Source organism: Cucumis melo, chromosome 8 (assembly GCF_025177605.1).
Source record: "Cucumis melo cultivar AY chromosome 8, USDA_Cmelo_AY_1.0, whole genome shotgun sequence".
Taxonomy (NCBI): domain Eukaryota; kingdom Viridiplantae; phylum Streptophyta; class Magnoliopsida; order Cucurbitales; family Cucurbitaceae; genus Cucumis; species Cucumis melo.
Window position 1 is genome coordinate 5,236,541 of NC_066864.1, and position 17,676 is coordinate 5,254,216.

The 17,676-nt window shown below is 33.0% G+C and overlaps 3 protein-coding genes across 20 annotated transcripts; all 3 read right to left on the reverse strand.

Annotated features, from left to right (window-relative positions):
• Window positions 1-5,382: 5,382 nt before the first annotated feature.
• Window positions 5,383-8,413, reverse strand: LOC103484984 (uncharacterized). 4 transcript variants are annotated; one of them, XM_008442392.3, is made up of 6 exons: window positions 8,098-8,413; window positions 6,996-7,827; window positions 6,842-6,895; window positions 6,574-6,752; window positions 6,092-6,226; window positions 5,383-5,723 (listed from the first exon to the last, which is right to left on the reverse strand). In XM_008442392.3, the coding sequence occupies exons 2-5, from the start codon at window positions 7,744-7,746 to the stop codon at window positions 6,137-6,139; spliced, it is 1,074 nt and encodes a 357-aa protein (XP_008440614.2). In that variant the 5' UTR covers window positions 7,747-7,827; window positions 8,098-8,413; the 3' UTR covers window positions 5,383-5,723; window positions 6,092-6,136. The 4 variants fall into 4 exon arrangements, with proteins under 4 accessions (XP_008440614.2, XP_008440615.2, XP_050944830.1 ...); XM_008442393.3 differs by having other exon boundaries at window positions 6,996-7,860; XM_051088873.1 differs by lacking the exon at window positions 5,383-5,723 and having other exon boundaries at window positions 5,818-6,226.
• A 1,071-nt stretch (window positions 8,414-9,484) lies between these two features.
• LOC103484986 (type I inositol polyphosphate 5-phosphatase 5) lies at window positions 9,485-13,374 on the reverse strand. The gene is made up of 10 exons (XM_008442395.3): window positions 12,968-13,374; window positions 12,752-12,851; window positions 12,595-12,663; window positions 11,584-11,671; window positions 11,377-11,481; window positions 10,688-11,273; window positions 10,395-10,588; window positions 10,198-10,306; window positions 9,973-10,121; window positions 9,485-9,887 (listed from the first exon to the last, which is right to left on the reverse strand). The coding sequence occupies exons 1-10, from the start codon at window positions 13,058-13,060 to the stop codon at window positions 9,665-9,667; spliced, it is 1,716 nt and encodes a 571-aa protein (XP_008440617.2). The 5' UTR covers window positions 13,061-13,374; the 3' UTR covers window positions 9,485-9,664.
• A 1,176-nt stretch (window positions 13,375-14,550) lies between these two features.
• Window positions 14,551-17,676, reverse strand: LOC103484987 (2,3-bisphosphoglycerate-dependent phosphoglycerate mutase 1-like). 15 transcript variants are annotated; one of them, XR_007823140.1, is made up of 10 exons: window positions 17,378-17,675; window positions 16,864-17,129; window positions 16,531-16,754; window positions 16,037-16,173; window positions 15,788-15,944; window positions 15,621-15,722; window positions 15,399-15,518; window positions 15,113-15,161; window positions 14,974-15,034; window positions 14,551-14,869 (listed from the first exon to the last, which is right to left on the reverse strand). XR_007823140.1 is itself a non-coding variant. In XM_051088876.1 (9 exons), exons 2-8 carry the CDS (start codon window positions 17,126-17,128, stop codon window positions 14,990-14,992), a joined length of 1,050 nt encoding a protein of 349 aa, XP_050944833.1. In that variant the 5' UTR covers window position 17,129; window positions 17,378-17,671; the 3' UTR covers window positions 14,551-14,869; window positions 14,974-14,989. The 15 variants fall into 15 exon arrangements, 4 of the variants coding, with proteins under 4 accessions (XP_050944833.1, XP_008440619.2, XP_008440622.2 ...); XR_536808.3 differs by having other exon boundaries at window positions 14,551-14,877; window positions 17,378-17,674; XR_001761947.2 differs by having other exon boundaries at window positions 14,551-14,877; window positions 14,974-15,161.

Here is a 17,676-nt window from a genome sequence, read left to right on the forward strand (position 1 = left end):
GGTCACTAATAAATAAATGTTTTATATTTTCAATAAATAAATAGGGGTATTTTACTGCATTCTTAGCATGATCATATATATATATATATATATATATATATATATATATGGTATTTGATTCTACATATATTCCACAAACTATGCTCGTAAAATATCACATATAACTAATCCTTAAACAAAATTCAAATTCAATTTAATTGTAAATAAGTTAGATATTTTATTCTTTACAATTATGTCCTATAAAGATTCAAACATTCAATAGGAATACATTCACTAAACTGTATCTTTCTAAGTCCACAGTTATAAAAGCAATATATTCCACCATTAATATTTAAAATTTATGTGGAATCCATTGATCATTATCGCTATTGTATGTTTGTTATTATGATCATAGTATTAGAATTATGAATCCGCCATATTTTTTGATTATCGTTCCCATACCATTGTTCCTAGGGTATGATGGTATCAACAACAATATCATAAATATGACATATTATGATTAGCAATGACAGTAAGAATAACAACAAGGATAATAATATGAATAAGTATATACATTTACAATTCAAACATATCAGAATTGGTTTTTCAAAAAAATTAATTACAATTAGAAATAGGTAGCCGGTAAATGAAAATGAGATGCGGAAAGAATAAGATTGGTGGAATAATGGTGGGGATGTGAATAAAAACAAAGGAGAATGTGACAGAATGGTCAATTGCGGCGCCATACAATTCAAATTAAGAATTGGGGGATGAATGCTATTTATTTTATTTAAAGAAACTAAAGATTAAAAAAAGATCAAGAAATAAAATAAATAAAAGGGAGGAATTATGAAAGTTGAATGCAAATAATTAATAATTGGTAAATTTGGTTATATATGAGAGTGAATATTGAAGGGGAGAAGGGGGGAGTGGGGGTGGGGGTGGGGGTGGGGTTCCTACGCATTCACCAAGAGCCAATTTGGGATGTTCACGCAAACCGATGACCTTTTCCATTTGTTAACCACGGTTAAATATTCTGGGTTAAGTCAACAACACACACACACACAGAGACAGAGAGATAGAGATAGGAATCGGGAATCCAAACGCGTGGAGTCCATGCACTTACCATGGAGCGTCGCCCTCCTTTGTCTCGATTGTATTGTTGGCGTAAAGACGAAGCGAATGCCAAAACACAAAAACACACATCACCAAATGGTAAGTGGGGCCTTCCATTCCTACGTGGAATTGCCCAACTCAAGCGCGCTTTCCTTCTTTTCATATTTACAAATATATATTAAGCTTCTCAAATGATATTTGATTTCCATTTCACCCATCAATTCTTAATTCTAAACAACCAGAAATTCGGAAAATACAAATATGTGAATATATACAATACATAAAACAAATGCCTAGAATAAATAGGTAGTAGGTAAGATTTTTTTAAAAAAATTATATTAACTAAAATTGAACATTTAAAAATAAGTTAACAAAATTAGAATTATAGAAATTAAAAAACTATTTTAACTTTTACATAAGATCCTATATATATATTTTTTTCTTTTCTAACTTTCAAATTTCTTTTAGTATTTTAACTATCAATTTTTTTTATTGTTGCAAAAGACTCTCTCTTCCTTTTTTTCTCGCTACCCCTTCTGTTCCAAATCTCTTTAGGCATGATGCATGCCATGCAAGTTTATCATCGATTTATTTTGAACATTCATGAGAAAAAGGAATTAAAAAGATGAAAAATTAAAGAGTACTGTACAAAATTTTGAAAAAAAAAAGGAACTGACTTGAAAAAGAACTAACTATTAGGTAATAGAACATATATTTAGTGGAGCTCATTATGAAAATAGAATATAGTGTTTGACATTTATAGATTAACTAAGATGCAATGCTTAGATTATACGTAATAAGTGTTTGAAAATACGAATTTAATAGTTTGTTTTTCTTGTCTTTAAATTAAAGCCTAAGCGGAGCATTATTGGTAATATTTAATAATTGGTATGCCACAAGAAGAGAGATGGTTTGACCTATCTCTCAAAAAAGGAATACACAGATTGTCAACCTAACCATTATAAACCCACTACCAATGCCTCTTTTTGCATGTAACGACTATCAACATTACAAAATCTATTTTAATTGGAACACATTAAACAAAAATATGACTTTTTAGAAAGGTCTTTGATGTCTAAGTTCACTAATATTAACTTGCATCAATCAAAACTCACCCTATTTTTGTATTTTTCTTGTTGTCACAATGCAGTCCGTGAAAAATAAAAGGTAAAGATGAATATTGAGTTAATTGGAATCAAAATTAAGAAAAATCAACGGACATAAAACTTCTATTTACTTTAGAATTAGATCGTATATATATATTTTAAATCAGTTGGAGGGTGAAAGGGAACTTCCTCCTCTTTGACATTAGTACTTTTATAATCAAAATGTACACAACTCATTGATATTGACTTTCTTTATTATATTATGCACAAATTGCTTCCTCTTCTTTTATAAATTTTCCACCAAAACAATGGAGACAGGTGAACTAAGTAATGAATGGAATGCACTAATCAATTGGATTTCACATATACAATAAACAATAAATTATTCCCAACTTTCTTTTCAATGTGTAAGAAACAACTACGAAGAGGTTATAAAAATAATCAAAGTTAAACTGTTAAATCTGTTAACGAAACAACATTATCATTTGAAAAACATAAAATATAAATAAACATTCGATGCCAAATTTAAAAATGAGGAGGATGTTACATTGCTTCCTCTTTTTATATTCGTATCTATTTAATTTTTCAAAAGTTTCAATTTTGTGATAAATAGGTTTTACACTTTGTCCAATAGGTTCTTTAATTTTAAATACCAATAAATCATTGAACAATTTGATATTTTGGACATTCACAAACTTTATGAAACACAATTTAAAGTTCAACAAGACAAATTTTATTTTATGACTAATAAATCAAATATTAATTTTTATTAAACACAAAATTGAAAGCTCAACTACATTTCAAACATTTTAAGGATACAAATCTAAAAGTTGAGGCCAAACTTCTAATTTAACCTACCACTACTCAAAATAATTACACCCACCAAACACATTAAATAACTTTAGACTTACTCTAAAAACTCAAGCTGTGGTTGAAAATGGTGCGCACCACAGATTTTATTTAAAAAAAAAAAAAAGGAAAATTCAAAACTAATGACCAAAATAACTAAAGAGTTTTTTTAGAACTTAGATGAATATAAGAAAAAAGATTCAAAAGATTCCAACTGATTGATAATGCATAAATTGAGGAAAAAATGCTCAATTTCAAACTTCAAACTAAAAAATGTAAAAATGTTTCATAAGGTTTTTCTAATATGCAAAACAGCTGGATTAATTGAATAGAAAAAGTGAATAGAGAGTAAACGACAAAAAACGAAGCTATTAAAATTGGTGGGCATTAGGATTCAGTCAAATAAAACATATTAAACAAAACCAAAAGGCAATTAAAAAATGCAGTAGCACCTGAACTTATTAAGCACCACCGCACCACTCGCAATGGGCTTAAGGTTAATTAAAAAGTATTAAACATTATGAGGGTTTGTGCTAAAAGAAGTCATGGAATTGGAGAAGAGAATGGAAGAGGATAATATAAAGAATTCCTAAGTTGACTTTGATAAAAAAAAAAAAAAAAGGTCAACCTTATGTTTTGCAATAATAACAATGCATCAACCAACCACTATGTGGTTGATAAGAAAAATGAATGTGGCGCACATATAATTAAGAAGATGCAAATGCCGGCTTACTCTGCTTTGCATCTCTTAAGGCTTCCATAACCACAACAAACATTTCATTATTTATCTGATAATGTAAAATAATTACACATTACTATGAGTTTACGTCTTTTTTATTATAGGAATGGAAGCATGGGTTGAAACAATAGTAAAAGAAAAATTGAAATGAATAAAGTTGTGTTTGATTTAACTTTTTAAATAATATTTAAAATAAGTAATTTTCGTTTTGAAATGCTTTCAAGAACTACCTTGAAAAAGTTTTATAAAAAAGAGTTTGAAAGAAATAACTTTTTTGAACACAAGTCAATCTAAACCAACCCTAGAACTGTATTTGCCCATATAACTTAACATGAGATAAAATGAAATAAGAATAATTATATATGTCCAATCTAATAGAATATTTTAAAAACTTAACGCCTATTGAACTACATTCCTTCCAGCAAGTGGTTTTTTTTAGTAGAAGATTTGAATTTTAGACATTAGTATCCAAAACAAACTGGAAATGATCTTGAATTTCTCACTTCTCAATTTAAAAAGAAAAAAAAAAAAAAAAAAAAAAAAAAAAAAAGAAAAAAAAGAAGAAGAAGAAGAAAAAGAAGAGAGAGGGAGAAAGAAAATAAATATAAAATGGAGGGGCAAAGACTTAGACGGAGACGATAAATTTCTTGCACTTGAAAAAAATGAGATAGGATTAGAGAGGAACCAAAAAGTTATTCTAGAGATAATGCTAAGTGAGATTTATAAAATATTTAGAGAAAACGTGTGAAAAGGGAAACAATGCGAGAATAAAGTTGTAAGTAGAAATATAAAAATTCTAGACAGCAAAAAAAAAAAATTAGAAATAACACTAGTGTAAATGGAGTGAAAAAAAATAGTTTATCACATAATTTAAGAATAAAGTAAATAGAGGAATTTTCTTTATAGAAAGATTAGACATTTTGAGGGAAAAAAAATCATTTTATACCTCTAAACCTTAGAGTTTGTATCAATTTAAACCATAAACTTATATCAATTTAAACCTCCAACTCATTAGTGTATCAATTTAGACACTAAATTTTTATAAATATATCAATTTAAACTTTTTATTATCCTTTTTCCTTGAATATACTTATGAAAATAGAAATTTTAAATTGATACCTAAACGATATTTCAAGGTTAAACATTTATAAAAGATAAAAGGTTTAAATCAATCCAACTATTAGTTTATAGTTTAAATTAATAAACATAAAAATTATCGAAATAAATATTTGACTTTTTTCTATAACAAAATATCAACAAATTCATTCGAGAATCACCTGAGCAACGACCAACAGCAGTTTCAAATAATTTTGCACCCTCTCCAAATCAATTATCTACTATAAACAAACATCTAATAAACTAATTTCAAACCTGACAAATAATTTTAACCATTATAAAATCACTTCAAATATGATCATTATATATTAAATTGAACTAGGCCAAATGATCCTTTCAACCTATGTCAATAACACAAACTGCAAGTAGATCCAATCGAAACCATCACAATTAAGACAATGAACAAGTATTAGGCATAGGTTAATTAAATTTGTTAAAAACTAGTGAAAAGATTGGGTTCTTGAGCATCTATCTAACTTACGCATTACAACAACTTGAAATCAAATTTTATTTTATGAACAATTATATTTCAAAGTCTTAAAGAATTAATTTCTAAAGGTTGTTACATTAAACTCTAGACAGATTGATTCAACCTAAACTGATTTCAAGACCTTATAAACCAATCTGCCAAGTTCAGCCTGTCTCATCCAATCAAAACCGACAAGTCACTTTTTAAACACTCATATGACCCTCTAAAATGCATTTTTCTCAATCTCAACTATGGAATAGCAATCTTAAAAGAGCAAGTTCAAACAAGTTACCTGTCTTCATAGCAGATGTATCAAATATCTCAATCTAATTCAAGGCTGTCATGCTTTCTGTAAATAAAATATAAATAAACGTTTATTAACAGATATTAGTCCTAGTAATTCGTAATTTTTTAAAGAACTTACCATTGCTTATAAGGTGGAATGAATTGATAATATGAAATATCATTCTATTTAAAAGATGTCATTTATCAAAGCACCTAATCCAACAGAATTTGATAAGCTAATAAACTCTTAACATCATTCAAAGACCAAAGTTAAAAATATACAGGAAAGCCGAGTCGGAAGGAAGGATGAAATAGCATGGTTATTCAAAAATAGAATGGATGATTTTACATGTATTCCAAATCTATAATACAGCTACCCTATCCATGGCAAGAAGTTCAAAAGTACAGATATGGACAGCACAAGTGACTAACCACACGGCCCACAACCATCAGACTGGGAGGAAAAAGAACAGCACGCTAATGCTTCTCCATGGGCATGGCATTAAGCATCTCCAAATTCATCTTGCACTCCTCTCTCAGATCTTTCAGGGTAACAAAACTGTTTTGCTGTAGACCAAGTGAAACGAGAATTACCACTGCTGGCTTTCCAAGATTCAAGTAAATGAAAGTGAAGCAGATATTCAAGAATGTAAAAGACTGTTACTTTCAAGCCTAAACTAGTGAATCCCCTCCAGACCAACAATGACATAAAATTGTTATTAATTTCATTAACTAGGCTCTTTTGGATTTTCAACAAGGTTCCTCCTCCTTAAATTGGAAATTTCAAGAATCTATAATAATTTCATTCTTCCATAGACAGGGTACTTGAAAAGATTGAAGTTCAAAGGTAGATGTACATTTCTGATGGGAAAGAGATTCCATAGTTCATACAAGTATAAAAGATCCGAACTTACAAGTTGGTTTCCTTCATGAGCAAACGTATCTTCCATATGACGGAACAGTGACATCCACTGACCACAAAGATCAAGTTCTAGCTTTGAGCTGGAAGAATTTCCTTGACCATGATAAGTCTCTTTCTCTTTGCTGCTTTTCTGAGCCAAGATGCTTGCATCTTTCTGGCTTTTCTTAAGTGCTAAAAGAATGAAAATACCATGATAATCAATAAGAAGGAATAAGCCAAGAAGCATGGTATTATAACCATACAAGGAAGATCAGTTTTACCTGAAATACGTCCTTTAATGTCCTGGTAATGGAGATCTGACCAAATGTATGATGCTGATTACAAAACACCAATTTAGCTTTTCTGAACACAAATTTTAAAGAACCCCTAGTTACATACATAACTAATGAACTAAATAACTTGCATTCTGATTACCTTTCAAGCAGAACGAACAAGAACATGTTTTAAGCAAGTCGTCATACATGTCTGCATTAGCACAGTTATTAGTCTTAAGTCCTGAGCACCTATCCAATCCCAGAGACTTGGAACCCTCTGAAATAGGCATCCTCGACCATTCTGAGGAGTCGTGGTTGCTTGAGCCAATTATACCAACACCAATATCCTTTTCGTCATTACTTAAAACAGGATCAACTTCTTCTTCATTATTATCATTGTTTAGCATAATTCCAGGACACTCTTTCTTGTGATCCTCGGAGCAAGTAGGGATAACAGATGTGGGCAAGCAAGGAACTCCCAAAGCTTCACTGTCTGTAATTCGGTGTTCACCCTCATTCACAAGATGCGGTTCGTCAATCGACAAATTACACTGCACAGATTCTTTTGGTATATCAGACAAAGCGGTGTCAGCTTCACTCGAAGCCGGTGAGCAATCAGACTCCTGCTGCTCCTTACTAAATCTAGACAGCGCCATTGAATAACATTGCTCTCCGCTCGATCGTTTACAGTTCTCCTTGACATATTCCGCTCCTTGTAGTCGTAGACTCACGTGCTTTGGGAATCTGGCGTCTTCGTCTTCCCCATCCACAGTTTTTCCACATCCATCCCTTGGTTTAGCACCTGAATTACTCAAAATTGAGGAAAGCTTTCGTTTGAGCGGACGATTGGTTAGGTTTGCAAGGGCCGGCCGATTGTGGCCTAACACACCATCAATGTTATCCTCCCGCATTATCACACACGGGAAGGGGGGACGCAAATCTGATCAACCAATGTATCTTCCAGAACTTTAATCGCTCGGGCAGAAAATATCCTAAATCATCAGGTTCAAATCCTATTCAGTGTGCTGAGGGAAAAACACACGCACGCACACACACATAAACCTCAATTTTGCAAGATTATGAAGATAACAAAAGAAATACAAGCAAGAGCGGCAAAATAAATCGGTAAAACCACAAATAACACAGTAACCCTAGAAAAATAGAGATTCATGGGCAAAATCGTAAGTATAGAATCGGATCGGTGAGAGGAAAGAAAAGCATTGTAATGTAAAAGTGAGAGAGGCGGAGATAGAGAGAATAACCTTGAAAAGGATTGGAGGTAGAGTTGGTTTGAGTGAAGAGAGGGGGAAGGCCCAAGTTAGAAGAATCGAAGAAGAGCGGCTCTCGGGTGAAACGGAGGAGGAAATGATAATGCTTTCGCTTTTATTTTTTATTTTTAATTGTTGAGGATTAATTTATATATAGAGAGAGAAAGAAGAAGCGCGAATGGTGTAAATGTGGAGGAAGGGCCCGCGCTTCCGATTCAAAATGTTGCCGCATTCTCGGTGGCGCGCTTTCCCGGCATCTCTTCATCCCCCTCCCGCTCCCTCCAAACATTTTCTCTTTTCCCCCACTCTATTTCTCTATTTTTAGTTTCTATAAACAATCATACTTATCTTTTTATTGTTTCTATATATTCATTTTGTTTTCAACTTTTAAAAATCTAATTGGGTTTTTAATTTTGTTTTTTAAAAATTGTTTCAAGAGTTTTTGTTCCAATCAAAAAGTAATTGCCATACAAACTAATCTGCTATAGGGTAAAACATATTTGATGTGAAATTGGAAGCCTGCATCCTTCCTTCTTGTAAGTTGATGCGACAAATTATTATGCAATATCTTTTAAATGAAACAAAATGGTACATTCTAATATTCATGATGTGTATATATATTACGTCGTATAACTGCAATTTTATGCAAAAATGAACACAAAGTCTTATAGGGCTAGAAGTTTATTAAAGTTTTTAAATAAGTTTGAATTTCTTTTAAAGAAAACGTTTTAACTTTAAAACTTGAACCTTGGATTATTATTAGACCCAATACTAGATTAATTGAGCCCTCCAAACCATTGAAGCAATGTTTCAGTACTTAATGAAAACAAATGAACCCAAACCGTAAGGGTTGGGTTAGAAAATTGAATTAAAAAAAAGTTGAGATGTAGGTCGTGCAAGTAAGAATGCTGTGACTAGGTGAACCTAAAACCTACAAGTTTAGTAAACCTTCTTCAAGTCAGTTTCCTTCATATTCTTTAGCTTCCTCTCCAATATCCCCTTCCTCCATTGTTTGTCTAAATCATGGAGAGATGAAAAAAAAAATCAGCCTAACCTGAATTTCTTGGTTGAGTTTGGTTCATTTTTTTGCCCTCTTTTTTTGCCGACCATATTCTTTTCCTCCAACCTGACTTATGTACGCCCTTAGTAAAAATCAATTTCTTCTCTATACATAAAATGTCATCATTTGAAGGATATAATTCTAACTTTTTTCAATCTTAATCGCACAAGAAACTTTGATTTTTTTTTTTTCGATAACGATATCTTTAAATTTATTCGATAACAATAAGTTTTTGGGAAGAACAATTGAGGTGATTGTCAAAAACCCATATGGGATCATGAACATTCCAACCATCTCAAATCACGAGCCATAACAAAAATGTGAAAACAGCAGTATGAGACTAAAAGTTATAATTTTAGTTTCCTCCAAGTTGGAGGAGAGCTTAGGATTTCATAACTCGGCGGTATGTATATGAATAGCGTTAGCCTTTCATCTAAAATAAGTAAAGAAAAGGGAAATATACAAAAAAAAAGAAGGAAAAAAAAACTATATAATATGTATTTAGAAGTCGTAGAAGCTATGCCTTTTGGGTATTACACAATCCTCAAATTGTCCTCTTGGAGCCGCACATGAGTAGCCTTTTCTGAACTTACTGCTTCTATTCCTCAACTCAACCGCCACCCTAAACTCTCCACAAACTGGCCTGTGATCTGAAAGCCTCGATTCCCTTCGAATATAACACAACTGCTCTATCCCATTCCCTCGCCACAATATTCTATCACACCTGAACCAAACCCACACAACAAATACTACTTACATTTTCAGAACACACACAAATATCATCAATCACTTATATTCTCACTACTTACCATGCTGGTGTTCGTCGTTTCTTCTTCGATTTCACCGTCTCCCCCGTGTATGAATCTGAATTATGAGTGTACTTGTAAGTCGGTGCAAACTGAATCCTCCCTTCACTGAACCCACTAAACGCTCTTCCTGCTTCTCTTTCTACATTCAACTGTAAATACTCCCGCTTAAGTAAAACAAGAAGCAAAACACACAGAAAACAAAATCGTTGTACTTAAGTTACGTACCTGATCCTTCTCTAGCAATTTATCCCAATCACTGTCCTCTAATAATATTTTGGTATCCTCGTAGCTCAATGACACCCGGTAATTCAAGTCTCCCAACCATATTATCCGGCTGCATTTTCACAATCACAAATTAAACTAATCACCACAAAGTTCATAGCAAAAACCTTTTGAAAAGTGATCATAATAGTTGTAATTACTCATGATCCATAATTCTCTCAGGGGCTCTTTTATTGGGCTTCTTACAAATCTTGCTAAACTGTGTGCTTTTGATAATCTCAGCAGCATCGGCATTTCTTTTGATTTCATCTCCTTCTTTCTCACCTGATGCCAAATGACTGCAAACGAAGCAGAAACTTGTCTCATGCACTGACATGCTAATTGATATGCATCCCTGAAAAAACAAAACCAATACCACCCAATAATAAATTCTTCCCCTGTTTTTTCGTTTTCACAAACAAATTACCATTTTTTTTAAAAAAATTCAAACAACCTTGTTTCCAAGTCGACCCATTATCCCTCTACCAACTGTCGAAACTCTAAGATGACCAATATGTGGAACCAATTCCTGTCTTGCCCAAACTGAAAGAAACAAACCCACCATTTGTTTGCTTGAAATAAGCTTGTATTTCATCATATCCCCATTCCCTGTTTTTGATGAAGCAAGCTCTGAGATGGAAACAAATTCCTCCATCATCAACCTCCCATATTGCTCATTTGTTGAAATAATCATATTCTCTAAATCCGATGCCGCTCCTTCATTCAATTTCCTTAGCCTTCTCTCTCTCGATCCTAATTCAATTGGGCAATTACAAGCCTTCAGTAGACCACTGTCAAGTGGCCTCAGGTTCTTGCTAAGCATTTTTAAAGAGGGCTTTTGAAAAAAAGGAAGAGTCTTTGAATCTTTTGATGATCCTTTTGTTGACCCATGATCTGACCCACCACCAAACACGGAGTCGCTGTTGTTCCCGGATGGTTTATTTATAGCTTGGTTTATCAATGATAGCCATTTTGCTGCCGGTTCGTTGTCTTCTATAACAAGCACGTTCCCGGCATTTAGTGGAACAATTTCTTGAAACCTATAAAAATTTTCCCCCACATTACCCAAAACCAATCTGTCAAATTTAATTCTTATAATTAATAAGAGAGAAAAATTAATTCATTTTTAAATATTTTACGCACCCAATCACATAAATGTCTGCTGAGTCTTCTACAAGTAAAAAATCTTCGAGGTTGATGCCACTGTTAGGAGTTTTTCCTCCTACATTCCATGTCGCTGCGAAAATCCTGAACTCCAAACACAGTTTTTAAATTATAGAATTTGAAAAGAAAAAAAAGAAAAGGTTGATTAGATCAATTTTAATACGACTGCCATAGGCTTGGACGTACCGGAAATTCTTGGTCTCATTTGGTAGAGTCATGGGTGGTTCAAAGTTGGAGAGGTTTAAGCTTTGGATATCTGAACTTGTTTGTCTTTCTGAAGATTAATAAACAAAAGTGGTAAAAGTTTAGCTCTTTAATACATACCATTAATTGGAGTTAATAGTAATCAAATCAAACGCTTGGGTAATTTGGAGTTAGGTGAAGATGTAGACTTTCCTTTCTTCATTAATTTAAGTACATTGCAATACAAATTTCTTTCACTTGGTTCCCCTATTTAGAAAAAGACAAAAGTAACATTTACATCTAAAATATTTAATTACGAAGAAGCCTAACACTCTAGAAACTTCAAGAGTAAACAATGGTATTCGAAGAGTTTTCTTCTTTCACAAATAGCATTCTTTTCGACTAATTATAAGGTGTTGTCTCGATCGAAACAATATAGAAACTCAATATAAGGATTAAGAGGATACTTAGACAATATAAAATTTTAAAATCTTATTGTTTCAATATCATAAACTTATATATTTATTTTTTCCTTTTCGAATTCAAAACAAGGAATTTTAGATAAATGATAAAATGAATAAATTCTACACTTCTTTTTCTCTCCATTGTTACTCAGTCAGATCCTGATGAGATACCCAAGAAAATCCAAGAAGTTAGTAGTTCAATGTGGCATTAAAAGTTTTTATTTTTGATCTCAATATCGTAAGATTTTTGTTTTTGGGTGGTAACAGATGTTCATTGTTGAATGAATTAGAGAGAATGTGGCTCACATTTATATAGAGACTATTGTTCTGTCCTACACACACTACAAAGGATGAAAAACATCGTTTTCAATAATTAATTAAAACTCTATCTGATTGGAAGCAAATTTCTTCATACTGATCAAAATAATCGTATTGTTCGGTAAGCTACCAAAATAATATAAACATTAATCTCTCTCAAGTCTTTAACTCATGGCAACGTGTCTTAAAAACCACAACACACATACATTATTTCATATATTTCAAATGGTACCTGAAAAGCTTTTCTTGATTGTGGGAGTTGACTCCATGAAAGCTTTTCTTCTTGAAGCAATTCCTTTCCCTTCAAAACAAAAACCAAATGTATTTTAACCAAAAGGGAACATAAAAGAAAAAGAAGGAAAAAAAAAGGGGGAATTATATACACATACCAATATCAATGGCGCCATCCCCATAATCTAACTTAAACATTTCCTCCTCCGAATTTACCCTTTCGCTCTTCTTCGAACTGAAGATCTTTGGAATAATAGACTGATGATGCATAAATGCAGGTGAAGGGGGGAAAGAAAAACAGAACACATCCAATCAATGAAAACAAAGTTCTGAAAAAAAAAGGTGAAAAAAAAAAAAACAAATAAATAAAATACTCGTTTTTTCTTTTCGTTCTTGACGGAGTTGTCCGGTGAAAGGGCGGGAGAAAGGGGCCCGGGGTTCTGGGAAGTAGTGGCATAGTTCGACATTCATTCATAGAACCCGCAATTCCAATGCATTCAACTCGCGAACAGAATCGCGAAAGAAGGCACCAGAAAATGGCCGGCGAAGTGCGGACTGGAATTAACCAGCCGGAAAATCTCAATAACTCCAAGATGGGTTATTTTTATTATTATTATTACTTAATCTGTGGCTGTTTATTTATATCTATATATATAAAGAGAAAAGAGTGAATTTTTTTTTCTCTTTTTTGGAGGGTGTGTGTTTGAGAAAGTGATTGTGTGTTTGAGGAAATTGGTTATGAGTTTGTGTATCGTGGGGGTGAGAAAATGGGGGCAAAGCTTTCGGAGAATATTATTAGGATTGAAAGGATGAAAATGGTTAGAAGTTGGAGTTCATAGCATAAGTCCTGATCATCCGCTAATCTCAACTCTCCATCAATATATTTACACCTAAACAGAAATATATAGTGTGTCTTTTCGGGACGACGTTTTTTGAAATTAGTATAATGTCGAAGAAGATTCATAAATTCAATATCCCAACGTGTAGATCCCATCCCAATCAACTTTAATTCGGTTGCATTTCTGCAACAGTAATAACAATAGTATTATAAAGTATAAATTGGCATGCCTAGTCTATAATATGCAAATTAAAGAAGATTATTTTGTTTCCTTTTTAACCCCCCACGTTTACAGTGTATTCCTATTTTACTCTTTTGGAACGAGACACAATCACTTCAAGATGGTATGTGATTATTTGAATTCATGTGTTGGTTGAGTCTAAAATAAATATCCTTCAAGTCGATAAAATGCGAGAGTTTGAATGAAGGTGATCAGTGCATCTTTTTGCATGTACTACCATCTCTTTAGATGAATGGAGAGAAGAATGAAATTTATATATTCTTTTAAAAAATTTGATAGACGTATTTTCAACCTCATTTCCTTATTCTTGTTTATTTATTTTCGTGTTTGGACAAATTCTTAAACCCTCCTACATACATGACCAAATAAAATTGGCTAGAAATAAATTGATTAAACAATCACTTGGAGATTTTCATTCATGAAGCTGCAATCAAGAAAATATGTTATTCTTTAAAATAAAATAAAATAACTAATATATATGTACATCAATAGCTTATCTATGTGTCCAATCATATGACAAACTTTTTTATTTTCTTTTGTTTTTTTCTTTGTGATGGAAGAAAATGCAGGGAGAGGTAAGATATCACTCTTTTTCTTCTTCTGTTGAAGTATCAAATGATTCAAACCTTGACTTCAATAAATAGGCTTTGTTAAGATTATCCAGTTTAAGAGATTTAAACTTGGTCGACATTTTAAATCAATTAGATTTTGTCAATTGTGTCATCGTTTATAATAGTTTTTAATTAGAAAAATTAGTGTCTTATCAAAATAGAATAATTTTAAATTATTGAACGAATATTGGCACTAATCCTGATTAGAATATCGGGCAGAGACTACAAACATAAGAGTCAGGGATTTTAATCCACAACATTAAAGAATTAGCAAATTGGGTAGTAACTATTCATAATTATAATTTGGTTTCTCTACAACAAAATAGATATGAACAATTACAATCAAGTGCACGGCGTTCAAGATGAACTAAGAAGAAAATTTGTATCTATGGCTTCTGTGAAATACCTATTTTTCCTGTTCTAGTCCTTTCAGGAAGTGCTTGAGCCAGCTGCAGATAACCTCAATAACACTACAGAAACAGAGATCACTTCTCCACATACGAGCAACAAACAATTTGTAATTAGTATGAACCGTTTGGTTTTAGAACAAGAAGAAGAAGCAAGCCCCTGTGAGTCCACTGGTTTCCTATTTCACTAGCAACATCAAATAAGCAGAAATCTTGTTTATTTTAAAACAGTTGGAAAACTTATACTTGACTAGTTGTAATGTAACGAGTCAAACTTTCATACCTGAACTTTAGGGAATTCAGCAAGACATTTCGTCCAACTCTTGCCTGTAAAGTGCTAAACTCTGCACAAAATATACCAAGAAACAAAGATGTTAATCGATCAAGTGATGGGATGGAGCAAAACTGACAGAAAAATGTACCAGTTCTCTGCTTTTTTTCCTCTTATGTTAAGACGTTTGTCAATGCTTCCTAAAGCACCAATATGAATGTCAGCATTTGATCAAGGATCCCTAGTTATTTCATGGATATTTTCCGTATCAATATATACCACAACAGCCACTATTTTGTTCTTTTCTCCACTTTGGTCAATTTTAATAAATGGTTAGCATAGCAATATTTGAAATGAATACTGAAGTTTTGCAAGCAAATATCGAGACGTCAGTTATTAAAAGAGATGAGGTCAATGAAGAGGTAGAAGATTCTTGCCTTAGTTAATGCATATACACCAGCTTCCGAAGGACCTACAGGACTCCCTCGCTTCATAAACGATCCCTCCTTGTATATGTAAAGTAATGGTACCCCAGTTGATAGTTCCAAGTTAATTACCTGTCTCCCAGCATATAATCATTCACCATGGAAAAACTGTACTAGAAGGTAATGACTAACGACATGAACACAAGAATAACATGTAGGAAATGGTTTCTCTACCTCGCAAGAAGTCAATTTTTCTAGATACATGATAATACACCTTAGCGAATTGGCATGGGCTGCAACCATAACATGCTTCCCAGATTGCAGCTGTGGTTCAATCTACAATTCCTTCTTGCCTTGTGAGAATCATTAAAATAATCAAAACAAGATTTGAGAGTGCTTACATGTTCCTTAAAATATCCGACTGCTCTTTGTGAGCACATCTCCAAGCTCTCACCCTCAGGCGGAGGAATATCATAGCTCCGACGCCATTCATGCACTTGCTCTTTACCGTATCTTTTGGAAATCTCCTGTTTATCCCATCCCTGTAGCTCACCGTACCTGTATTGCACATTTGTGTATCAAAATAATTAATCTAATATTCAGACTTCAGATAGAAAGAAAGTATAAATCCCAATGAAAAGAGAGAGTACATTCTTTCATTCAATTGCCAAGCTCTAATAACAGGAAATGATTGCTTTTTAGCCTCATCACTGTAAATTTGACTCCATGCCTCTGCCTGTTTACTACAATCATGCATAATTATAGGCACCTGAAAGCACAAGTTTGTCTAAATTTGGAACATTTTTTCTGAATAATAAAACATAATAATAATCAAAACTTAAAATCTAGCTATGGAGGTTAAGTCCCTTATTATTGTTCTCCTCAGAATCAGTACTAGAAAGTATTCTTACCCTAAATATATGATTGAACTATGAATTCTAAAGTGGAAATTATTTTCATCCAATGATAAAAATGTCTTTATGGAAGGAAAGAAATTTTCGTATGCTTTCTTTCCTCCCATAATTATATCTTACGGCCATCTTGAGAAACAAGTATGAAGTTCTGAATTCATAAAAATGAGGCCTAGGCTAATAAACATTTATCCACTTGTCAAGACGTAAAGAACACAACGTAATATAGATACCTTTTTGCAGCGATGTTGAGTCAAAGCAAGCACAGCTGTCATTTGCGAGCGAATTAACGCAGAAGTATACACAAAGTCTAGTGGTATGTTGCAAATCCTCTTACCAGCTTCAATTGCTTCCTCTACACCTCTCCTTGTTAAAGGTACATCAACAGAGCCAGTGAATAAATTCTTCTCGTTCCACATTGACTCACCATGTCGAATTAATATCAGAGCTGTTTCAACTTTAAAATGGGACATTTAATGGACATTACAAAGAAATTCAATCTCCTAGCTAGACAACTAACAAAAATATATTAGATGCCATTGTTCCTGATAGGTGACCAGACTTACTTGAAGGGTTCTTAGAATCATCAATATTCAAGTGAGAAATAGGTGCAAAATGGTTCTTAATTGAAGCTTGTGGGATGGCACAAACGACAGAAAGCTTGTAATTTCTTACACTACAAAACCCTCTTCTAAACAAAGGAATGTCATTATCATTACCCCTCCGGACAAAGGGTGGAGAAAATGCATAGATGTTATGAGGATTTGAATCATTGGCGTGATTACAAAGCTGAAGTGGTCCATTGAAGTCGTGAAATCCAGGAGAAATCATGCTGATAACACAGCACATATCAATGACACGGAATATTATTAGAATTGACATCAGAGAACTTTTATAGTACACGAACAGCCAGCACAATACAATTGGGAATCGCCACATAAGAGATGAAAAACGACTTGCAGGAAGAAAAATATGCGAAATAGATAGAAGAACACCAAGGATAGGCATAAGAGCGTAGAAACATCCAAAAGGAAAGAAGAAGAAAAACAGAAAATGAAGGAGAGGGAAGAGTAGGCTTACGTTGAGCTGCCGGTCCGATTTAGTGGAAGTAGAAGAGCAAAGAGATGGCAAATAGATTTGATCCAAAATAGGAGGGCACCAAGTTTTGCAGATTCTGTACAACGTAGAATGCCAAAGTTTTACATACCCGGGCCGAGAACACCGGAACGGAGGATGCGCAATCTTTTCTTTTTTGAGTAATTCGTGTTTGGTTTACTGTCTCCCTCTCACCCACGCCTATGACAACCCCTTTCCCAATTCCCATCTTTTCCTATAATATTTCATTTTACCTTTTTTGGTCGTGTAAATTATTTTTAGTT